The sequence below is a fragment of the Onychomys torridus genome, chromosome 4 (assembly GCF_903995425.1).
Source record: "Onychomys torridus chromosome 4, mOncTor1.1, whole genome shotgun sequence".
Classification (NCBI taxonomy): Eukaryota; Metazoa; Chordata; class Mammalia; order Rodentia; family Cricetidae; genus Onychomys; species Onychomys torridus.
The window spans coordinates 86947992-86973712 of NC_050446.1; the positions used below are offsets into that span (position 1 = coordinate 86947992).

The following is a 25721-nucleotide window of genomic DNA, read 5'->3' on the forward strand; positions in this document are numbered from 1 at the left end:
GCATACTCCTTATTTGCACCAACTGGTTCAGTGTCTGTCTCTTCTATAAAATTCCAAGGAATAAGGCTTTCTCAGTTATCACTCAATTCTCAGACCCCAGAATAGTGACATGCGCATGTTAGCATGCCACTGGGTGACAATGGAATTAATGGAGGGATGTGATTTTTGTCTGCAATCTCACTTCTTCCTTTGATGCTAAAGTGGCATGGGTGAGTTGGGTGTTGCAAGAGAAGGGAGCACCTAGAACATCCCGTGGCCAATGGCCTCTAAGTTACTTTTGTCTTATCTATCTGATCCAGTTGACTGACTCAAAGCCCTAATGATAAAAATGTTCAAGGCGTGATCAGACTCACTGACATAATAGGCTGTCAATAAACAGTAGTAAATATCATCATCAATATCATATGAACTTGCTAAGTATTAGTGTTTAGTAACCTTTCCAGCCAATGGAACCCTGATCTATTGGGATCATAAAGTTAACAAGAGGAACAGAACATATCTACTATAGCGCTTCAGTGAAATGGAGTTCATCAGAGCTTACAGGGTATATAGAAATACTGCCTCATAAGAAATCTCCTCATTCATTACCCGTGGTTTCCTATGCTCTCACCAAATCAACCTATGCACCATGAACACTAATCTAATAAAAGTCTGAAGCAGGAGAAGGTCTCAGAACATCATAAGTTCAAGCTCTACACTGTAGACTAGTAGTTCTCTTGGTGGCTAAACACTGAACCACTCATCTAAGTCACAATATCCCCATACCTGGCAAATCTGGGATGTCAGAATAATCCTATCTGAAGAAACATCAATGTTATTACCTGTGCAAACCATGTACTGATTTCAAGACCTGTTACAGTGCTATGGGGACAAGGATAATGGACAGGGATTATGCTCACCTGTGCTTTCCTTTTCCTCCGCACAGTACTCTCTAGTGTAGGGGGTTCATCCTTGCCGATGATTTCAGAGAGGTCACCCAGTCCCACTTCAGGCCCTTGTTTTAAGCCACTTTCTTTCTTGGAGTGGATTCCAAAGAGATCTGACATAATGTCTGCATCTCCTGGCTCACCCTTTACAAAGTGGACCAGCTCAGTGGTGGCACCTGGCTCAGTCACTTCTGCCCTGTCAGCTTCCATTGCATCATCATGGATCCCAAATTGGGTGGGGTCAGGCATGTCACCTAGGATCTTGGTCACTCTGATGTTCTTTGCTCCTTCTACAAGGCCCCCTCCAAATACTGTGTTCCAGAGGATCTGAAAGATTCCTCCCAAGATGGTGAAGAGCAACTGGAAGAAGCCCACAAACAATGTCCAGAAGAAAGAGAAGAACACTTTCACCAGCTCCTTCGCACTCATCTTTTTTACATTCCTGTACTGTTTCCTGAGGTTCTTCAGAGTTGCTCTCTTCAGAAAGTTGGTGACATTTCTCTTTGCTGAGGCACAGGCCATGGCAAAGGCAGAGGCAGATTCAAAAGACTTATCTTCCTCCTCCTCCCCATCCATTTCTAGCACATAAGCAGAATCTTCACCCTCTTCTTCTTCCTCTTCTGGTCTGTCAGTTGAGTCAGATTCTGAGATCTGAGATGCTAATTGCATCTCAAAGATTGTGTCCTCACAGAAGTTCACAAACAGCTCCATCTTCTCTTGCTCCCCACCTTCATTGACGACATCAAAGATGAACTGTCGCTTGGATTCCTTCACTTGAGGTTTTTCCCACTGAGTTCGACTGGATTCACTGATCTCAAAATAAACACGCTCAATTTTCTTGGCCCCACCCATGATCTCAATTCGACCCAGGTACGGTTCAAAGTAATTTAGCACACTTTCTGCTGGGTCCAACAGACACTTTAGGCGAGAATCATTTGGCATGTGTTCGGAGAGATTTGTCAATAACACTGCCACATTGAACCCAATATCCTTGGCTGGCTCATGGAACCGCTCTACAAAATCAACATAATTAAACATGTCATTCTCATCAGCCTCTGTACACGAAAGGAGAAAGTCGATCTCTGACTGTGTATATTGCTTTAGACCTTCCATGGCCTTCTGGAATTCTTTTCTGGAGATGATCCCTTTACCATCTGGGTCATATTCTTTGAAGGTGTCTGAGCTGGTTAAGTCTTTAAGTTTCAAGAACATGTCAAAGAATTTCAAGATCATCTCTACATTAGTAGATGATTCTACCAGTGTGTCAACCATCTGCTTTCCAATAGTTCCGTTTACCACATTTCCTGTGAGGCAGGTTTAAAAAGACATACAAATATGTAAATGAACCCAAGCTATCATGTAACTGAACAGGTAGCTCTTTTTAGAAGACTTTTGTGCCAAATTAGTCAGTTCCTTTCTGATCGTGAGATTTGAAAATAGTTAGAGAGCAGCAAGCTGTAACAACTACCCCACCAGGAGCCAAGGGGGAAGAAACCCAGTGTGAGAGGGAAATGGCGATGCCATGGCCTTGTTTCTGCCCTGGGGCCTAAGAGGTGGTTCCTATCAGATCTCTGGGAATATGTAGGGATACATGGTGTCCCTTTGATCCCCTTTGACCTGGGAGGGTTCCCAGTTAGATGGCTGGCATACACACTGGCAGCCAGATGTGTTGAAAGCAATGGGGAGAGCGAGAGGATAGGGAAGGGCAAAGCTTGGAGGTTTTCCCCAGTTCATTCTGGCTTTCCTACTGGCATCAAATGAGTTGGTTTCAGGCTTTGTCCATCAGACCATGTGCCCCTCACTCATTCTTCTTTTTTTTTTTTTTTTCCTTTCTGAAAATTTGTCATTCTAACCAATGTCTATTGACATCAGTGACCTGCCGGAAGGATAATCTGTGTGATTAGTAAGGTTAGTGCTCAGACCAATTACAATCATGTGAATGCCTAGTTATACCAAACAGCCCAACCTTCCAGTAGGGACAGAAGCATCACCACCATGTCCTGAAGGAGATCCAAGAGTTCCTTCAGCAGCTCGATCTGACTGGAATCCTAGAACAGAAACAGGAGATACCCCTGAGCTATCTGATCCCTCAGCAAAGTACAGGGCAGTGAGCAAGGAGGGCCTGCTCTGGAAAGGTGAGGTGAAGGCTGCATTAAAGTCAGGAATGCGTTCCCTTCTCGCTGTGAATGAAGGTAGCTTATATCCACTGCCTGTAGTACGGGAAGACTTATCCATCAGGGCTCCTTCACATTCTCCTTAGTACAAATGTGGCAGATATACTGTCCATTACTCAACGCTCCCTAACATCCCCATCCACTGAAGAGCCATCGGGTACCTTCTCCAGTTTATTTTATCATTTTCTATACTGGAGGACTACCTTCCATGAGCTTCATGGGCAATATTGTTGAAATAAGGAAACATTAGATTACCAAGTAGATTCTCTTTTCTTCCCAGATTATTTTAACCTAGTTTTAGTTGGTGGTGATCAGGGTGTCATTGAGTTCTGAAAAGAATGTCAGCACAGGTACTCCTCTGGATGGTCTTGACGTTTTGTTTGGTGTTAGTTTAAGCAACACAGGCAGAGTTCTGCAATGCAAGCTCTGTGCTGCAAACCCTTTGGCATATATAGGGTGGTATATGAAGAGCTCATCTAAGGGTAAAGTTTAAATTAGAAAATAATGCTTGGTGGAATAAGCTGAAGGTAATTTTTAAAAAGTTCTTTGGGTCGCACCTCTTTTACAGATTGTCTCTCTTGTAAAATGGCATAGCTCTTTGCCTAAACATTCAGTTTCCCGAGGGACTCTTCCCTACCTATTGTGTATCACAGCTACATTTGAAAGAAAGAATAATACACAGTAGGACAGACTATTAGACCTGAGAAGAGGCCTCAGAGGTCATTCCTTCTAACCCTGAATGTTTTATACATGATGAAACTGAAAGCCAGAAGCAGTGAATAAGTTTCCAAAAGTCACTGATAAGGAGGTGGCAGGGTAAGGGCTCTTTTCCTCCAGAGCCTCTACACCACACTGTCATGGTTGACACAGACATGGACATGCTACTGCCAAATTAGTAGTCCCCCAGGAACCCTCTTCCCATAAGGCCAGAGTCAAAAGGGGAAAAAAATGAAGCGTTAAACAGCACATTCCAAAAGAGAGGAGGCAGGTATGACAGCCTTGAGATTTTGTATGAATATTATTTAAATTAATGCTGCATATGTCCCTCTAATCAGTCTGCAACACATTTTGAAGAGCTCCCTCATGGGTTGCCATGGAGAGAGGCGATCAGTTACTACATATGCTACATTTATTTGTTCATAATAAATGCTCTGAGTGATTCTGATTCATCTTGCCAGAGAGATGGGGAGAAAGAAAGGTAGAGGTGGGGAAGGAAGGGAAGCAGGGGTAAGGGAGGGGGCTTTTGTGGAGACATGCAACATTTGGCAGGTGAGAAAGGTCGGTGGGTAGTATTCTAAAATGACAAGACAGTGACAAGGAAGGGGATTAGAACCATGGAAAGCAGTGTTGAGGCAGTTACAAAATGATAGGTTGGTGGGGCACAAGGAAGGGGGAAGCTGCATTCATGCAAAAGCCCCTCTGGGACTCAACCCCCACCCTCGCCCCACTCCCCAGGCATTCATCCCTGCTTCCCATTTTGGTCCTCAGTTTTAAGAATGAGACCTAATCTGCTTGACTTTTCCAGCCTTTGATTAAGCAAGAGGAAGTCCAAAGGGCGAGAATTAACCCAACATTTTACAGTAATGGAATCCATAGGGGAACAGGCCACAGTACCTGAGAGAGCTTCATCTGCATGTTAGCAAACACATGGAGGAATCCAACCACTGCATCCCACAGCCTACTGTGAGCCAGGCTCTGCTGGTTCCCAATGCAAGGGCCCTGTAGAGAAAAGAGTTCCTCAGAGCCTGTCTCAGGAGGTCATTTGACTTGGGTTTCTATGAGAGGGCAGTGCTTTCTAAACTCATGTATTTCATGGTTCAGTATTTTCCCAAGATACTTTTTATTCTTCCCAGTGGATCTGGGAGCGGGGGGGGGGGGGAATGGGGATTTCACAGCCCAGTGATTTTCTTTTAGCTTCGGAATGAAGAAAATAGTTAACAAAATAGTTAAATACTGTAGTTAAAGCATATCTGAAGGGTGTTCCTCTACACTTTCTTCACCTATTTCTTTCCCTGCAAGGCTTCCAAGGAAAACAAGGTGTTGGAGACGACAGTATGAAAACCAGGCGTAATCTACCACCTGTTGCTTTTAAGCAAAGCTACACATAAGTGCTATAACCTCTGACTAATTGAGGTTTAAAATCTTAGTAACAATCCTAGTGATCAACTACTTCTAGGATTTTTATACTAACAATATAAATATAAATGTCAGATATAAATACCATCTCAGATATTTTTCTCAAAACTGAATGTAGGATGACTTAAGTTACCAGTTTGTCCTTCTATGACAATAACTTTCCTTTTTATGATCATTATTAACTGTCCATCATAGGCTATTCTTGTTTCTTTTAAACTTTAATCAATCTCCAAATTTCTCTTCAATAACACATATCTAAAAAGGACACACATACTACCTCAAGAATGGGAGTGTCTTGGTAGGATTCCCAAGGGAAAGTTTAAAAGAAGAAATAGTGTCTGTTTTCCCAAATCACACAAGCATGTTTAAAAGTCACTGAATCTATGTTCAACTTCTTGGCCCTAGAGGCCAATGAGTTCATTTTGGAACAAAACTGGTTGTTGAAAGAAACAGAATGCAAGCTTCTCTTTTGTGTTAAGTACTCCAGGAGAAATCTCTCTTTGTTAGCAACTTTCTCCTTTCTACATCTACCCTTGAGTGGGATACTACTGTCTTTTCCTTAGTGAAGCCCTCCTTTTTATTTTTGAGTTTTAATAGTTTAACTTTGCTACATTAAAAAAACAACAACTCATTTTCCAGGTGGTACACTAAGTTTTGTAATTATTTTTACAAGAAAATAAAATCTGAGTGAGCTAGTTGTCTCATGATATGGACACTGGATGAAAATCTAATTGCCTCCCTTCCCTTTCTTTTGTTTCTTTTTTTTTTTTCAGTATTGGGAATTGAACCTGGGGTCTCACACATATAAGAAAGTCACTCTACTATTGAGCTATAGCCTCAACCATTTTAAAATTATCCAAATTTTGAGACAGAAATCTCCTTAACCTAGCTGGCTTTGAACCCACTCTCTACCTTAGGCATGTCCTGAGCTTGTGATCATCCTGCCTCATCTTCCAGATAATGTTTCTCATAGAACAAATTCCAACTCCATGATATAAAAAAAGAGCCACACTCTGAGATTTACTTTTGACTTACAGAATAGGGCGAGAAGGAAATGATAGTACAGAAGGAAGGGGATGGGACATTCCTCATGTCTTTCCTTGTTTCTTCTTCAGTTACAGCAAGCCAAAGTAATTACTGACATTATTCTACATGCAGTCTCTCACAACCCTATCTCCATGACTTCTCCAAAAGACCAGTATATATCTTTATTTATCTACAGTCTGAATGTCTCTGTGATGACATTAAGCCCTGAGGTTCATAAGAGCTTTCTCTTCCATTAAACTCATACATATGTGGTTTGTTTTATGTCTTTGTTGTCTGACTCTGAGTCTCAGTACGTTGTTGAAGTTATCCTCAATTCCATTTCTACATGTTTGGTGCATCAAAGTTATGATTTGAGGCATAATATGTATGATTGTTTCAAATCATGTGTGATCATCTCATATCAAGTATTTTTTCAATATTTATATGCATTTTCAACTATATTATAAGCTCTTTCATGGTAGAGACAATATATTCTATTCTTCCTAGGAACCAAGAAGAGAACACAGGATAAATATTTTGTTTAGTTAATAAATGTGTAAATATTTTATTCAATTATGCTTCAAAAAATCTTGTATCACAGAAGGCTGATGTGGCTACTGATTATATAGACAGGTTTACCTACATACATCATTCATCTCTCTTCACAGTAGATAGACTGTTGTAGGAAATGAATAGGACATTTTATGGAAAGAGAAAGAATACTAGAACATTAAGATATTCACCCTGAAATCCACCTGACATTACTTCTTCCACAGTAAGAGCTTGAAGATTCTGGATTTTTATTGTTATTTATTTCATTTTGTGACAGAGTCTCACTGTATTGCCCAGACTAGCTCCAAACTCAAGATCCTCCTGCCTCAGCCCCCAAAGCCCTGGGATTGTAGGCATGTGCCACCACAGGTAGGCTAGAATCTTTTTAAATTCTTTTTAAAAAATACCTATTAGGATATTGCTTATGCCATTATTCTATAATTCTATAAATAGTTTCTCTACTTTACTCTCCATGCTTACATCATCAGATTATTGGTACATCATCAGATAGTCTAGACTGAAGAATTTTAAGGTAAATACATTTTTCATTCATTTAAAGTTGTTAGTCTAGAAAGAGAAGCAAAAGATAATGAGGTAAATGAAAGTAAAGTACGACAACACCAAGAACAGGTCCCACTAGGGGACCACAGACTGTAGGTTCTCATAGACCACAAGTACCAATGGTTCTTTTTTATAGATAAGAAATAATGCCAGCATTGGGGCTGAGTATATTGGTCAATCACTATGTATATCCAAATACTCTTTAAAGAATATAGAAAGTGAGAATATTAAAAATATTCAACTCTGCACTCATTAGCACCTACCTGGATGTACTCTGTAAGAGAATTAAAAATCTGCTTGGTGACTGCCAGAGCTTTAGAGAAATTGTGCTGTCCAGATTCATCAATGATGTCCTTTCCTGAATAGTACCAATAGAAATCGCTGATTGATTCCTAAAAGCAAACAGCAGATTTTGACATTTCTCTGATTGAATTTAAGGAAGATAAACTCAATGGACAAGGGCATTCACCTATCTCCTACATCTCTGCTATGACAGGAGCTGGGGAGCCTGTGAAGATGGACAGAGATAGCTGGTCCCTAGCACCTTTCAAACACACATACTTTTTCACAGAGAAGAACATTAAGGAAGACACACAGCCTTTAGCACCAGGGAGTCTATGCTATACAACATTCAAAGGTGACCATGTCCACTGAAGATAATAGTGATTAGCCATAGGTTATTTGATTATTCTTTTTTGGCCACTATAGCTGGGTCTTCACTGACTACACTAAACAAAGCCCAGCATTTTATAACAGACATTTTCATAATTAAGGGTCCTTTCACTTTGTCTTTGAACACATGTTTTAGGAATGAAAACTTTCCTAAGAATGAGGACATAAATTATAACTCCTTCTTTGAGGGTTAAGCTATATAGGCATTCTCTGACTTATGCAGGTCTAATGCATAAGTTTTCGACTTAACAATGATATGAAAATGACATAGATTCATTTGAGTTGAAATTGTACTTGAAATTCTGAGATTTTTCAGATACCTATTTATGGTGTGATGTCTTTTCATAATGTTAATCAGTAGTCATGAACCATAGTGGAGGGTCAGCCACATAATCTTAAGAGCAAATCACCAAAATGCTATAGTATATCATTTCACTAAACTATGGCATTCAGTAGTTAGGTGTATGAAATGCATCTCCAGCTTATGGTTGGTTTATCAGGACATAGTTCCATTGAGGAACATCTGTATCCTGGGCTTCCCTGGCTCTGCATAGCTGTTGCTAACTCATGTAACTATAGATGAGATGCACAGTTTCCTATTGTTCCAACTCACCTGCAGACGAAGCAGGTAGTCCACAGTGCTGATTATGATGTTCACAGTGGTGGTGTTGCCCATCTGAGTCCTGAGGAAGTTCTGAAAGTCTGAGAACACCAGTGCTGGGTCAGAATCTAGGACCATTATACCAAAGGGACCCAGGCATACCCTCTCAGCCAAGCTTAGACGTGGCACACTATGTGGCAAGCCTCACACAGATAATATATTTGGAGCCTCACAGATCCTGCTCTACTCTGAGCCCTGACAACCTGAAGACACATAAAATAAGGGAAGATCCAAGAGGTTATATAAAAGGGAGGGCTGGTGATTCTGGGAGTGGTTTAGACTTGTTGACACTAAGCAACGGCAGCCATAAATCTGATGGTCATTTTATATAACCTTTCTTATTAAGGACTAGATGAACTTGGATAATGTGGTGGTTTGAATGAGAATGGCCCACCATAAAGGCTCATATGTTTGAATGCTTGGTGGCTAGTTAGTGGAACTGTTTGGGAAGGATTAGGAGGTGTGGCCTTGTTGGAGGAGGGATGGCTTTGTTGGAGGAGGTGTGTCTCTGGGGTGGGCTTTAGAAGTTTAAAAAGCCTATGTCAGCCCCAGTCTCGCTCTCTCTTTGCTGCCTGTGGATCTGCTACTGCTCTAGCACCATGCCTGTCTGCTTCCCACCAGGATGGTCAAGGACCAACCCTCTAAAACTGTAAGAAAGCTCCAAAAGAAGAATTGTCTTGGAAATGGTGTCTCTTTACAGCCCTAGAACAGTAACTAAGACAGAAAGCAACTATCTGAATCACGTGGAGTCCACTGAACTGAATGAGAATTGTGCACACAAATGCTGCTTTCCATTGACAAGTCAGTTGTTTCTACTCACCACTGTTATGTCCTTCACAGAGCAACTGTAGGAATCTAAAGAGATCTTGTGTGAACTCATCATTCTGGAGTACCTTTTCACCTTGAAAACATAATATGTACATCAGCATTTGTACAACTTCTCAGCAAGGAAAACCTTCTAATGCAAAGGACTCCAAAAGTGACAAAAGGGTTTGGAAATGGGCCTTTGGACTAATGTTGATAAACCCAACTAATTGGGAGCCAAAGCTGCAGAGTACACAGCCCACACAGTAAACTGTTTAGTCCCAAGACACATTATGTAATGAGAACAACTAGGGCAATAGCAGCCAGTGGCTCACAGCCCATAATAACCCATGCTTTACAGATAGAAGTCACTTCTTTAATTAAGCATCAAACTGCTGGGTTAAACTTGACATGCAACCACCAGACCCAAGCTGTGTCTGTACCAAAGCAATTAAATCCAGTCTCTTAGGATTTGCACACATGGTAGGAACTCACACTTACCACGCTCACGGACAATGACTGGTAATAAGAGGAAAAAGAGAAAATACAAAGTAAGAAACCCATAGATACTGTAACAAGCTTTCTTCAATTACAACTAATTCTAAGAATACATCCAGCCTGGATGTTGGCCTCAGCAACACTGCACATAGAAATGTTTGGCTCAAATGGAGCAAGTCTTTGCAGACTAAGAAATTACATGCAAAGGCTCTGATTAGAAAGAGTTGATATTTTAACCAGAAGGGGATGACCTTGGCATTCATTAGTTACTTACGTGTTCCTTCCTCTGTAACCATTCCCAGGCCTTCAGCTTTATTCTGCCTCTCAAATGCATTCAAATCAAGGACACTTAATTGACAAAAGAAAACAAGGTTCAGGGCTAACCACACTGGAAAAATAGCTTTCTAATGTCAATGTATTTACAAAGAATATTTTGTCTCTTTATTATCATAAATAGACCAACACATAACAACATGGTTAAAAAAGCCGAACAAAGTCTTTGGGTTTGTGCCAAGCACTGTGGTTTATGGATGTGGCAGCTCACAGACCTTGTTATATGCACAGAGAGGTGATGGCCATTGTTCAGTTTGAATCTTTTCTTGTGGGTGAAGGTTTAGAAACCCTTCCCAAATCAGGAAGAGATGAGTTCTTTCTGAGATTTCTTAAGTTACACTCAATGTTCACCTCTTGCCTCTAGCTCCTTTCTAAAGATCACAGGAAATTGTGATCCCTAGTGTCTAGGATGAGGATTGGAGAAGAGAGCTAGAAACTAAGACTTCCAAGGCCACACCCTTTTATGGTTCCTGCTTTGTTCAAAAGCCAGTAGCAGCTAGGATTAATTCTTCTGTGCAACGGTGTCCCTAAATTTGTGCAAAGTTGGCATCTGTTCTTGTCCCCATTTTCCCTACCTTCCTAGCTACAGTCAAGTTTTGTTAAGGAAAGAAGCTCCAGTTCCAGGCTGGGAATGAGAACACTGTGGGATCAGATTACTTCCAAGTAAGCATTCTCCTGTTTTCCTAATAGTTTCATTCCTTCTCTGGTCTGAAAAGTGTCCTAGAGCAAAATGTTTTATAATGGTATTGCTCTTAGGGACATGCATGGATGAGCCTGTGAAGACTAACATTAGCCTTAATTCTCCTGGTGTTCAGAGGACATGGTTGCAGACTAGAGAGATATTAGCACTCTTTTTTTTTTTTTAATTTTCTTTTTGGGGACTCATGATTTCTGAAATGGGGAGAATTTTAAACAGAAACCGGCGAAATTTTTATTGCTACCTTTGTTATTTTTCTTTTTAAAATTAAAAAAAATATTTATTTTTGTGTATGAATATGTACCATGTACATGCCTGGTACCCATGGAAGTCAGAAGAGGCTGTGAGATCCCCTGAGACCGGTGTTTATAGATCACTGTGAGGCACCATGTGGGTGTGCTGGGAACTGAACCCGGGTCCTCTGTAAAAGCTACAAGGGCTTATATCTCTTCTGACATCTCTCCAAGTTCTAGCTTTGCTGTTTTTCCCATCCCAGCCTGTGGGATTAAAAAAAAAGGTCTGCTTAAAAACCCCAAATTATCCTGCTATTTTGCTATTTGGATTTTGCTGCACTGGGTTGGGGGATGTAGTAGATGGGAAGGTGAACATAGGAAATGACATTTGGTCTTTGCTGCTTTGAAGCTTTGCTTTTGAATTGGTGTCATGCATTTCTAAGTCTCACTTTAATCCCTAAACACCCATGTTGAATGTTTTAATTTTCCTACTGCTTAAGTATTTTACAGAAATGTATTATTTGTGTAATAATCAAACCCATTAAAGCACCTTAAAACTTCTGTGAGAAGTCATCTGGCAATTAAGTATATGTCACTTGTCCCTCTGTGCTATCATTATAAATGAATTACAAACAAATTTATCAATATCAAGTGCTGCAGCATACTGAGAGAACTCTTAGAGACCTAATGGAGATTTCATGAGCAACGTAGAACTCAGTTGTCTCATTTTGCCATCCCTGAATCCACAGGGACTATTCTATCTTCAATGAGTCAGGCCTGGCAATATTACACTTTCTTTTCCTGAGAGAGATGATAAATTAATGGACTGTTAGTGCAACACACACACACACACACACACACACACACACACACACACGAGAGAGAGAGAGAGAGAGAGAGAGAGAGAGAGAGAGAGAGAGAGGAAGGAACAAGGGGTTATGCTGCAGCTCAGATGGTCTCCTTGTAAACAAGATTGGCAAGATTATGAAGTCTACTGAAAGGATGTTTATTCTCCAAATTTTCAAATGGAAGACACCATGTTTTATCTTAACTCTTGATAGTTGGAAGAAAATTAGTTAATTAATTGTAACCTCGGTTTCTGACACTTTTCTTAGACTGTTAGCTCATTTTAAAAATGAGCTTGTGTGGTGACTTCAGGACTTTGGGATATTTATTCAAAAGTGGGTTCAACCATGATGGGCAGCTTACAAAAGGTAAGATTCACTAATTTGATGCTTTGCTTTTTAGCCTGTATCAAAATTTTGTTCCCATGCCAGGACAGACCTTTGTCAAAATGGATGTATCAAAGTATATGCTTATCAAATACCTATTCAACGTCAAAGGATTGTTAGGGGAAAAGATTACAAGTTGTCTCATGGGCTGAAAGAAAACAGCCTTCAGTCAGAGTGAGATATTCCTTCTCTTTTCTATCACTTATTTGACTTCACTTTTGGAGGCATGCATGGTTGAGGAAACTAACATAGGAAGAAAGGGGGGGAGAGAAGGGGATGATACACCACAGCACAGGGAATGACGTTTGTGGCTGAGGGGGATTATTTCTTCTCTTAAATGTTTGAATGTAATCCTGAAGGCTAGTGAACACTCTCTAGGATTTTAAGGTAGGTAACTGCTGGATCTTCTCAACAATTCCATGGTAAGGTAGCTGATTTTTGTATACCTCTTCTTGTCCCCCGTTCTCTTTAATTGTTTTTAAGAATGCTGAGTGGTTTCCCCATACTTACCTGCAAGACTGCATAAGACCGGAGAGGCTTTGAAAGAATCCAGCATCTTTTTTCTCTTTTAAGTAATCTAGCATTTTCTGCAAAGGAGAGACAGTTTAGAGGGAAGCAGTGAAAACTATGTCACAACTGATGGTCTTCCTAGTCCTGATGGAGAAATGGCAAATCCCCTGCCGTGGAAGCACACAAAAGCAGACTTAGGGCTACATCTCAGGATTACTGGTGTAGCTGAGGAAATATAACCTCTACACCAAGGTCAGGGAACATCTGAGAAGAGGCCAAAAGAGTGTAAGAGCAAGAGGACCAGGATGTCAGCTGCGAGACTGTCTTCTCTACAGTATAGCAAAGCTGTACCCATGACATTTCAACAATAGGTTCCCTAAACAATGCCTGAACAGTGTCACCACCAGATGACATGCCAATCTGTTTTGGGGGGAAAGAAGGTCCTATCCCTAGATGAAGAACTCCAGACAATTGAGAACTCCAGACAATTGATGAGGGAGAATCAATGTTCCCCAAGGATGAATCCCTTGATAGGTGATCCAATACCAAGTGGTCAGCCCTAAAAGCACACATTTGGGCAACACTAAATGGACTCAGCATGTTCTATTTATATGCTTACATGAATGCATTCATGTAACAAGAACACAGAAAAATGTGTATGAGTCAAACCATCTAGTTGGGAAGTCAGATTCTATTGTACAGAGGCTTACTGTTTTTTTGCTATTTCAGTACAGTGTAGAGTAGACCTTTGACATTTGTGGATGTATCGTTTAAAGTCTTTACTGTTTTGGATGGGAGTTAGGATGGTGACATTGGAATGTTTACTGGTGCTGAGGTACAATCTCAGTTGCTTGTTGTGCAAGTGGTGTTTGTAGGAAGAGCTGAGGCAGCAATGGGTCCCGCTCAAAGCACGGAAATGTTTACTTTGTTTATACGGTCTCAGTGTTTAGAAAGGAGGAGTTTTTTTTTGTGACATAAAATTTTTGTATATCAAAAAAAGACCTTGCTGCAAGTTAGTTAGCTGATATGTGGTAGTAGAAGAAAGAAGAAAGTTAGTCAGAAAGAAAAATAACAATTCTTAATGAGAATGTCTGCTTGGGAAGATTTAAAGACTAAGGAAACATTATGTGTAAGATAGCTACAAATTCAGAGTCTTGCAAAGGCTCTGGGATATACCTTATGAATATTAAAGTTCTGTTTGAACTTCACTTTCTTGTGCACAGAGATGTTCCAGGTCACAGTGGTTCTCAACCTTCCTCATACTGCGACTCTTTAATACAGTTCCTCATGTTGTGGTGACGCCCAACCATAACATTATTTTTGTTGCTACTTCATAACTGTAATTTTGCTACTGTCATAAATCATACTATAAATATTTTTGGAGAAAGAGGTTTGCAGAAGGGGTTGTGACCCACAAGTTGAGAACCACTGCTTCAGGAGCTACTCATGCATGCCCACATTTTTCAACCAGTTCCAATTCAGACACTGAGTGACTAGCAGCTGTCTGCATACTGACTGTCTCACCTTATGCTCACTAGAAGTAATCAGTGAGATAGGAGGCTTGGCTGTTTTATTTTGTAGTCTGAGAAACTGAATGCAGGGCCTTGTTCATGTTAGGCAAGTGCTTTGTCACTGAGGTATGTCTCTGACCCTTGGGTTTACCAGACAGAGTCTCATTCACTATGTAGCCCAAGCTGGCCATGAACTCAAAATCCTCTAGTGTGAGCTTCTCAAATGAGGACTTAGTTGTATTGCTCATGGTAATAACTTCAGCCTTTACAGCAGAACCAGGCATTGTGAGCAATCTGTAAGTAACTGTTTAATGAAAAGGGAATAAAGGAATGAGTTACTTGTATGGTAAAGCTGCTCACAGGTTAAAGGGCTGAGATAAATACCAGAGGCTTCAGAAACATCATGCTCGGAGGATTTACAATTCTGCGGGAAAATCTGAGGGAAAATGCAATGTCTTGTTCCTTTAATCCCAGGTAAAAAAAATCCTCTTTATTAAGTACACATTTGCATGCAGACTCCCAGCTGTGGTTTTTATCTGTGTTCCCAGTTACTCTGACATAATTGGCCACTAAGGACAAACACCAGCCAAGCAACTGTGGGTGGCCCTCTTGGAGCAAATCCAATTTCATCAGTGAGAACTGTCAAATGGAACGCTATACCATCCCCCGTGTCACATTACCTGTTGCACACCAGCATTGCCTCCATTCAGAATGGCAATCCCCAGCTTCAGTGTCTCAACCACCATGGGGCTCATCTCACCTGCCAGGGTGAAGATTTGATTGAATCACCAAGGAAAGAGGTGGTGAATTACACCTCCAGGGCTCTCTCCAGGCTTGTTAATGTGACTGTAGGTCATGGTGTGTTAGCTCTGTGCTAGTCACTCAGGGTCTACCTAGAAACAGGACCATCACCTTTGCTGGCACTTATCATCTGAAGGACCATCTCTGCAGCACCACGCTCATGCAAGCGCGCTTGCTGATACAGTGTTTTCTGCTTCTCCATCTCCTTCTCCTAGAAAAAGAATCAGACAGGAAGATTTGCTCTCAGCCCCTCCAGTGCCCTCATTCCTACCTTCTGCCCATGTTCCCTTTGAGTAAATGCAGCGTGGCAAGGTACACTGAGAGTGAATCTTTCATAGCCTAAGAAAGGCAGTGCACACAATTTGAAGTAAAGCAAACCTCTACATTGTATTTTCAGACACGACCTAGCTTCCCCAAAGAATCAACCCATAGTTCCCTCACGTTTTAGTGATGGGTTTCCAATCTTTCTGTTGATAGGTAGCAGTATTTTCACCTTTGATATTACAAAGCAAATTTTTATTATTATCATTTTAGTAGTGAAGAGCAGAAGAAGGAGATCTATAGCCACTCTGGGAAGAGGAGCAGAAAGAACCGGTGAACATTCTCAGTCTTAGACTTCAGGGCCCTAGCATGTGCAGGTCAAAGTCTGGAGCAGTTGGTCCGCCACTGTCTCAGCTCCTGTCTCTCTTGCAAGGCCACCTGACAAGATATAAGTCTCTTGGACACAAGTTCCTCCTTGGCTGCCTCCAGGGCTCTAGCTTTTCCATCTCCCAGTGAGCAATTCCTTGCAAGCCAAGATTTAAATGTGCTTGTTTTCAATGTTTTGTTATACAGGGACCATGCTTGAGGGTCCACCTGATTATATTTGTCTGAATGTAAAAAATGTCCCTGTATTTACACTGCAGACATGTTCTGCCAGAGCTGGTTACCAGAACTCTAATTACCTGCATTCACTTTTTTTTTTTTTTTTTTTTTAATACTTTTGGGTCCTTTGCCTGTCAAAGAATACAAGAACCTAAAATTGTGTAATTTTAGGAGTTTTAGGCTTCTGTACTGCTTTGAAATAAAAACTGCTATCAACTTGTATTTATAGAGTAGTATAGGTCATCCCAATGTCCTTGATTTTTCATTTTTGGTTGTTTAAATTTATCCTTCGACAGCCTGTAACTGCAGTATAAGGGAGGCAGAACATTTCCCATCAGAACCAACCTTGTTGGAATTGGATGTTGCTGATGAGCAGGTTGCCTGCTGCTTGTCAGTCACACACACACAGGCAGATGGCAGATTTGCCGACACAGCAGTACTGTGAACCTCATAAGCAAATGGCAGTCACCATTCTGAAGCTCCAACCTATTGGCCTGCAAGGGCCCTGGTTCTAATATCTTTATAAAAACTCACTTCAAATGTTTTTTCCTTGTCTTCCTCTTCATCTTCATCCTCACCACTCTGACAACTCTGGGTTCCATGGAGCAGGGAAAGGAGGACACAGAAAACCAAGTTATAGGGAGTCTAATGAGCACAGTACTTCTATGGTATTTTGCAAGGGCAGGGGACAGGCTATCATTCATAGACTCCTCGAGACCTCAGTACCTTGTAAAACTAGGGACATTTTGATCATTGCAGGTCAACATCTACATTAAATGCCATTTCTGCAATTACCAAGGGGTTAAGGAATAAAAAAGGAGAACACGGAGCTCACATATCCAACAGTGACCTGTTTTCCACAGACATGAATTCCCTTCCTTAAAAAGTTCTGATGTAAATGAGAACCAAGGCATGCAAGGAGTTTTTGTCCCCATTAAGACATATACTGGGGCTGTAAAAGTAAGACTGGGATACCTGTGATGTACACCCTAAATTGTCACTGTGTACTAGGGCCATGAGACATAGAGAACAAAGCAGAACGGGTTCCTGTTTACCAGCATCTGTCTCCTCTTTCCTGGATGTTTTTCTGCCTGAGGACAGCTTTCTTATGTATATTCAGCATTCCAGAGTTTGTCAAACTTCTGGGTAGCATGCCTGTAGTCACTGTGACTCCTCTAGGACACTGGAACCTTTTTCTAGTGTCCAGGCTATGTCCTTTGTCTGCACACAGACTGAACTTCCTGGCCTCTCCCATTTGCTAGCTGAAGAGGTAGAGACATCTTTGTGCCCAGGCCCTATTTAGTTAGCCTTCAACTGCACCATGAATCTAGCCACCAGTTGCCACTATTTCTATAGTCTCAAGGTGTCACACTTATGGTGTGAGAGTTGTATGATGCCTAGAACCTGTGTCATGACCAAGCCCCAGCCTTCTTGCTCACATGACAATTTTACATGACCAAGAAGTCTAAATATAGACAGACTGTGACAAAGTGGTGAGAACCGAGGTGTACCTTGGCCATCATGCTGGAATAGGAGGTATACAATGGGTCATCTTCCAATTTGCTGGAAATAATAGAGAAAATATTTAGCAGGCTATGTTCTAGAGTCAACAACAACAACAACAAAACTACTAAAAACCATATAAATTCCAAGTTTAATGCACTAGTGAACTAATTAGATATTTTGACTCTTAAAAGCTGAGCCAGCATTGGCTTGACATGGAATTTAGGAGTAAAGTCACAATTTTATGCTTTTCCATCTTTAGTCTGTCTCGTATTATGATGAGAAGCCTGTCCACTGGGTGTTTCCTGGTGGCCATGAACAGAGCCTGTCAGTTCTGAAATCCCTTCTATCCTCTGCTGACCACTGAGGGGCAGATATGACCAAGCACTATCCCTGGCCTGTGGGAAGAACACCATGGTGATGCTGACCTCCTCTCCGTGAGTGCATTGCGGCTAAAATGCAGAATAATTTGGTGAAGCGGGTCAGGCTGCTTTTCTGTCTCTTCCTCCTCCTCCTCTTCAACCCTGGGAGATTTCTGCACAGAGCAACACAGACAGATTTTAGGCACAGATCCCTGCAGGTACCATACAACTGCATGCGAATAAAGAGAAGGCAAAGCGCAAGGCACAGAGGGCTTCAGGCTGAAAGCAGAGAAAGGAAGCCTCTACCAGATGCTTATTTCAGGGGAGGGGTCCTGAGGATGCAAGGTTGGTACAGACAGATACATTTCTCCCAGCCAGTCAAAGACACATCCCAATGTTTAATTAAATGAAATAAAAGAAAGCAAATGGCTGACCACAGGGAAATAGCTACAGACTCCAATCAACTCATGCAAGTTGTGGGCACCCCAGTTCAGGAGGGAGACCCTGCTGTCACTTAAGAAACTGAGTCCCTCTAGACAATACATGGGATTTCTTCTGGAAAGCAGGCTTGAGATAGGGGTGAGACAAAAGGCACAAATCTCTGGGGCTATTTGGGGTCCAGTTGTATCATTTTAGTTTTTCTTTTTTTTTTCAAGCATCACAATGTAGATACAAGTATATAAAATCAGGGCATGAACATGACTTGATAAATTTAGCAGACTTATTTTAATACTGTAATGAGAGGGACCAATTCAAAACCTTACCATAGTGTTAGTCTAGATTTAACCTAACAAAAATGCTCTCTCTGTTTTAGCTTCACACTATCCTAAAATTTGCATTGTTCTGCAAAGCTGCTATTTAGGGGCAGCAAGACTTGTTCTCCTCTTACCAAGTCACTTGTCTGTTTTTATAGAAAGGGAAATAGTAGCTGATGTTAGTGGCAACAGCGAAATTTCCTGGCAGAGGCCAAGTCAGTAGTGTGGATATACTTGGTGAATTGGTGAGAACCATGGCTGTGTGCACGGTTTGGCATTAGAGGGCTAAAATGCTGCTTGCTGCCAGCTTCACACCAATCAGGAATGTGGAAAGCCAAAGGCAGCACCTTTCTCATCAACAGGAGTGTGGGGGGAAGGTAAGGGACCTGAAACCAAAGGGAAGGAAAACGGGGAAGAGAGATTTAAAAGAAAGGGAGGGAGGGGGCAAAGACACAGGATGATAGCGCAAAGAGAAAAACAGACAGAAGAGAATAAATGAGAAACAGTAGAAGATTAGAGCCAAAGGCAAGTAAAAACAGAAAATGAGAAACTGGAGAGGCAAGGAGAAAAGAGAACCACACGTTGGCTTATTTTCCTCTGAGACAGGATGAGGCTGCTCCCTTGGGTTCCACATCCATTGGTTTCAGAGTATGACATCTGTTAGAGAGAGTGCATGCCAGATTTAAGAGGTACAGGGAAGGCCATTCTTTAGATGCGCCTTCCCAACAGCAGAGCTATTGTTATGGATGTGGGGTCTTAGCAGAGGGTAAGCAGGACAGGGGGCCTCCTGTAACCAACGGTGCTCAAAACTTAAGGTGGCATGAACTCCCCATGACACGGCTGTGTACTTTAAGAAACATTAGTTGTTAATGATGATGGAGATGGGGTGAGGATATCATTAGCACCTCTAATTGAAATTCCATCCTCTGGCTCCTAGGACCATTGGCAGCATCACCCTGAGAATTCAGTTAGTTCTTTTCAGGTTGATACACCACATGCATTCTCTGTGAATGCCTGACTTTCACAACATATACAAACACAGATACAAAAATCAAACCCATTCATACCCGTGTCTGCTCCCAGTTCATTCAGTACTTACAGCCAAATCCTGTACTAGTTTCTCTTCAAAGGAATATGCCTCTGTTTCTATCCAAAATCTCTGATAGCCATGGAGGAAGAGGTTAATAGAGCGGTGCCTGAATGAAAGGGTGAGAGGGGGGTCAGGAGAGTTGGTGGGCTTGGTATTTTAGTTGGGGTGGTTAGTGGTTAGTACGCAGGGCAGACTTTTTGTACAATTCTCATCTTCTGATTGGTCAGGAAAGTCAGTAGCTCACATAGTTCCTTCCCTATAACTCATAAATACTGGAGTTCCTCCTGAGCACCATAATCACAGCAAGACACAGCATCCCCATTTAGTTCTACTGGTTTATTTTTATTATTATTTATTTGTTTGTTTGTTTATTTATTTATTTATTTATTTATTTATTTATTTATTTATTTATTTATTTATTTTTAGCACATTGCCATTCTAGTGAGAAATAGCTGATTAGATCAAATCTGGAAATATTTGCTTTGGATGGTAGTTTAGTTATTTCTTGATTAGTCCTCTGTCCAGGTAATACAATTGAAGTCGTGTTGTAGTTTAGTGTCAGACAAACTGTAAACCCTTAACTTCAGCTTCTCTGCCTTCCCCTAGGCAAGGAACACCTCAGCAAAGGTACTCCAGTGGTTACTTAGGAAGGCAAGATCTGGGTATGCCATGCTGTGAGCATGCCTTCTGTGTGCCTCTGGGATCCTGGCTATGCCCTGGTGTCTGGCTCATGCCAATTCCTGTAAGCCAGGAATGACTTCCTGGAAAGTTAGCTACAGAAGCACAGCTAAGTGTGAAGGAAGTAGCAAGCTAGGATGAGAAGGAAGAAAAAGACGAGAGTGGCCATTAAGTCCTGGTTGGTGTTTTGGTAGAACCAGAACCTTCCTCTCTCCCATTAAAATCTGACCAATCAGAATTTTATTTATAAAAAATTGTACAAAATATGTATTCTTATGGGAACATTAAATCATGGCCAAGAAAGGAGGCATGTGCAGAGAATGAGCTGGTGTCTTTCAGGTTACATTACCATTAAAATGGGTATTAGTCTGTCATACTGAGTTTTTTCATTAACCTTTTCCAGCCAAACACGTTGAAAGGTGATCAGGAAGAAATTGTTAATTTTGTGTCTGGAGAAAAGCATACAGGGTTTTCTTTAAAACACCAACACCAGAGAAACAGCATCTCTATAATCAGATCAGCCCCTTCAGTCATTTAGTCTGGAAGATTCCACTAGCTTAGACCATCACAAAGTAGGGAAGAGGAGCTGCTTCCACAGCTGCCTTCTTGGTGAGTGGGTTGGTACAAAATTGACTCCCAGTTCTTCATGCTAGAACCCAGGCAGCTGTTCCAGAGCAACTGGCTTAAGGATGTCATGCCTCCTTACAGGGGCTCCGTGAACTATGCTGACATATACAGGTGTAGGAATGCTGAAAGAATACCCAGACAGGAAGGGATGATATCAACATTATTTAAAAAAATGCTTGTTGTTGAGAGGGATGATTTCTGCCTGGCTGGCCTGGCCCTGCACAGGTGAAGAGCTCAGTCCTTCATGCTACATCCTAAGGCAGGAGTTCTGACCAAGAGAGGGTGGCAAATGTTTTCTGGTGTTTTCATTATGTCCAGAAAAGAAATAAAAATCGTACATACTTCTACAATATCAACTTCACGTTTATGTGAGGACTTCACCAGCCCCTGTACCTATGGCTGGCTTCCATTTTCATCTTTTTATTCATAAATTCATTCCCCTCCAAATAAAGCAACTGGGAGAGGCCCCATAAAGCAGGGGCAGATCTCAGAAGCTATGATTTCCCCACCATCTTCAAAGACCCTCAAAGGGAAGACTCACCTGGTATAAGGCAAGGTACAGAATATTCTGGATAATTAATGGTCAAGATCCCTCATTTGACAAAAGCATAGGCAAAGCATAGGATGGTCCCTGGTCTCATATTCTAAAGAAGCATACTATTGTATAGGATTCAGAATGCTTTGGTCCAAGTCAGTCGTTTTTTCTGTGACCAGGTGAGGCTGTTCCCAGAGACTGGGAAGTTAGTAAATCAAAGGTGGTTATTCAGTCACCAGCTTGGTAGACTGATTACAGGCCTGCTTCACATATTCTCCAGTCTGTCTAGAGAAGGATAAAGCCGTCTTATCACCAGACATGCAGAGACAGTTCTAGTAGTCAGTACAGGCCCTGGTTACTGGTATTACTATGGCGTAGATCTTCAATGCCCTCCAAAGGTCATGCATTAAAGGACTGGTCATCAGTCGTTGATGCTACTGGGAGGTGGTAGACCCTTTAGAAGTTGAAGTCTAGTAGCAGGAGCAAGGTCACTGGGACACACCATTGAAGGGGTTATTAGGACCTTGCTCTACCCTCCTTTCTGCTCCCTCACCTCTGTGAGGTAAGAAGCTTTGCCCTAGTGCACACCCACACATCCTCTCCTATAATGTTCTCCTTCACCATAGACTGGAAATGATGACCCCATGTGGGCTAAAGCCCCTGAGACCATGAACTAAGATTAACCTTTCTTTTAAGTCAGTTTGCCTCAGCTATTTTGTGGTAGTAGAAATTGGACTAATACAGATTCCCTTCCTTATATTGACAGAAGATATGCTACACAGTTTGCTATATGCCCCAAAATTTCACATAACTTTTACTTCAAAGTACAAGAGACCAAGATAAGTACATTGTGCTTCTGTCTAGCCTCTTTGGGTCTCTCTAGCCTTTTTTTCTCTTTTGTTTAAAGACAAGGGCTTGCTATGTGGCCTAGGCTAAATTCACATTCATGATCCTCCTCTACCTCCTGAGAGCTGGGATTACAGGCATGTGCTCCACAACTAGCTTCCCCTTTCTTCATCTTGATGGTAAATACACTGTGATGAAAGATTCTTGGGTTACAATTTGCCTCTGCTCAAGAATGGTAAATTTTGTCATATCACCTAGTGCCTGTGTAGGGAAATGATGGAATTTGGGCTTACTAAGGTATTTAGAAAACAGCTCTCTTTTCCTAGCCTTTATGTTCTCACAAAGACTCCTATTTCAGCAAAAGCAGAGAGCTTCACTGTGTGCTGGGAGGCTGTGAAGGCCCAGGATGAGGCAATCTTACCAGCTTCCATACTTACCTTGATTGCTTAGTAGACCATTGTACTATGCAGTCTGCAAGGTGCCATGAGCCAAAGACCCCAATTTCTATTGTTGGGATCAAGTTTAAGGGCCATAGAGAGCTCAGCTGTGGGACAACACCTTTATTCCAATCCCTGGTTCACCTGGCAGAAAATAATGATGGGGCCCCTACCTGGGCAAATTGTAGAGAGGAGCCATCCTGAAACAGGCCACCACTGCTCGTTTCCGCTGCTTGGACAACAATTTGTGCCATACAGCCTTTTTGGACCTCAAAGGCTGTTCCACCTAAGAAGAAGTCACATAAGTAGGTACACAGTCGGCCCATCTGAGTGGCGGACTGAGTAGCTCAGGCATCTTAACTCTAGGATATTTTTGTTCTCCCAACTAAAGTTAGCAAGCATGTCCCCAGCAGGAAGTCATCCATGTGTGAAGGTCCTATGTTTCTGTCATTTCCCCAAAGGCCACTAGACATTTATCACTGTTTCACAAATGGCAAAGAACTGAAAAACCTATTTGAAGTCATAGCAAGAACTTGTAAACAGTGAAAGGGGAAGCCAGGGGAGCTATAGCTAGCTATGAGGGAGCAGGCAACACTTGGGGGTGATATGGAGTCCACTCTGGTAGTTGCCTTTTGCCTCAAGAGGTCTCCTGTAATTGGGATCCAAGTGCAGGGAAGATCCTTCTATCCTCCAGGGCAGTCTTGTTCACTCACTCCTCAGAGCAAAGCTCCATACCTGCTCCAGGTGGAAGAGAGCTGCTGAGATCCTCTGCACACGCTCCACTGTCTTTTCTGGATTAGAAGGTTCTTCATTCCTCAGAACATCTTTATAGAGGTTCAGCTGCCATTTGACAGCTGGATCATCTGACTGAAAGTTGAAGCATATCCATGAGCTAAGCAATTTCTGTATCTCTTGTGCTAAACAATAGTTTTAGTCCCACAGGGTTCCATATAATAAGACTCATTTGATTATACTTCCTTTTCTCCCTTGGTTAATCCCACCGATCCAGAATAAAACCACTACTACAGTTTAAAGCCAATTTAAAAGCAAGCTTTAATTGAATACTGGCCAGGTGGATGGGCTCTCTGGCCAGGTCCATACCCAGGTTCCTGGGAAATGGCCCAGAATCACAGTTTGCAGTGGCTTAAGAAGGAAAACCCATAATTCATTACATTTCCCATCAGGTCCAGTCAAGGGCAAGCATATCTACAGCCTGTGGACCTCCTGCCCACACATGATCAAACACATCTGTGCAGAGGGTAAAACAAACTTGTTTAGGGGAGTGAAAACATGTGGCTTGTTATCTCCCATAAACAACAGCCTCCAGCATTTCAGGAACTATCTATCCTTGGGCAAGGGGCTTGCAGACCAGAGGCATTTTTGCTTCATGGATTTCTTCCATATAGCAATTAAAACTTAAAATTTGGCTCTCATTCCTTCCTCCCCTTTCCTTTACCTTCCTCCCTATTATATTAAAAAGTATGTTATATTTTATTTATGTATATGTGTATATAACTCTGTGAGTATATGACAAACGTGTCTGGGTGTTTGAGGATGTCAGAAGAGCATGCTAGATTCCTTGGAGTTGGAGTTATAAGTACATGTGAGCTGACTGATGTGATGTGGGTGCTGGAAGCCAAATTTGAGTCTTCAGGAAGAGCAGCAGGTGTAACTGCTGAGCCATCTTTTCAGCCCCACTCCTCCATTCTTATTCCTACAACATATAAATGCTATATATGAACTGCATATTCCCATCCCTTTATCTCTTTGTGCTACATTTTGGATGATTTCTGTAAAGCAATCTTCCAATTTCCCAATTCTGCTTGGCTATGTCTACCTTATAACTAATGCCCATAGATAAAGGTTTAAATTGCAAGATTATTCATCTGTATAATCCTTATGCTTTTTTTGTCAAACCCATTCCCCTCCATTTAAACAATGTTCTGATTATTATTTTGTGGATTCTATTGCTTCCTTTGTTTGTCTAAATGTTTTTACTGTATTTGTATTTAAGTTTCTTTCTCTTGGTTCTTTATTGCTTGAGTTACTCACTTGGAGCATTCCCTTACATATTCTGAATCTTTTGAGCTGTTCAAAATTAAAGAATCAGAGAAATCTCAGGTTGCCTTTAAATTCTAGCTCTTATTTTCTTCTTCTTCTTCTTCTTCTTCTTCTTCTTCTTCTTCTTCTTCTTCTTCTTCTTCTTCTTCTTCTTCTTCTTCTTCTTCTTTTAACCCATGGCAAAGCCTTATTCTGTCTCAAAAGATCTCCAGAATGGCAGGTGCTAAAATGTCCTCCCAAGTGATTCTTTCCTTGTTCAACAAACCTTGTAGTAAATACATTTTGAGACTTAATCTAAACACCTTCTGTGATGTCTTGATGTTCATTTAGTAGAAAGTGTGGCATACAGTTATCAGAGGCCTCTTTGCCATAGCAAAGGAATGAACAATAATTAAAGGCATAGCCGTAGAGTTTAGCACTTTTCTTTTCTTTTTTCCCTTCCTTCCTTCCTTCCTTCCTTCCTTCCTTCCTTCCTTCCTTCGTTCCTTCCTTCCTTCCTTCCTTCCCTCCCTCCCTCTTCTTTGTTTCCTTCTTTTCTTTCTTTCTCTTTTCTTTTTTTTGCGACAGAGCTTTCTGTAGCCCAGGCTGTGCTCAAATTTGCTATCATAACCAACATTGGCCTTAAACTCCTGATCC

The 25721-nt window shown here is 41.4% G+C and overlaps 1 protein-coding gene across 1 annotated transcript in view; it reads right to left on the reverse strand.

The window, feature by feature from the left end:
* Ryr3 (ryanodine receptor 3) overlaps window positions 1–25721 on the reverse strand; it is a 521956-nt gene that overhangs the window by 23204 nt on the left and 473031 nt on the right. Inside the window, 17 exon segments of the mRNA XM_036183838.1 lie at window positions 900–2230; window positions 2893–2974; window positions 4715–4819; window positions 7639–7767; window positions 8661–8749; window positions 9529–9609; window positions 10014–10031; window positions 10285–10358; window positions 13016–13092; window positions 15207–15286; window positions 15439–15538; window positions 16726–16782; window positions 17703–17754; window positions 18123–18229; window positions 19911–20007; window positions 23198–23310; window positions 23760–23891. Coding sequence (XP_036039731.1) covers window positions 900–2230; window positions 2893–2974; window positions 4715–4819; window positions 7639–7767; window positions 8661–8749; window positions 9529–9609; window positions 10014–10031; window positions 10285–10358; window positions 13016–13092; window positions 15207–15286; window positions 15439–15538; window positions 16726–16782; window positions 17703–17754; window positions 18123–18229; window positions 19911–20007; window positions 23198–23310; window positions 23760–23891 — 2724 coding nt within the window.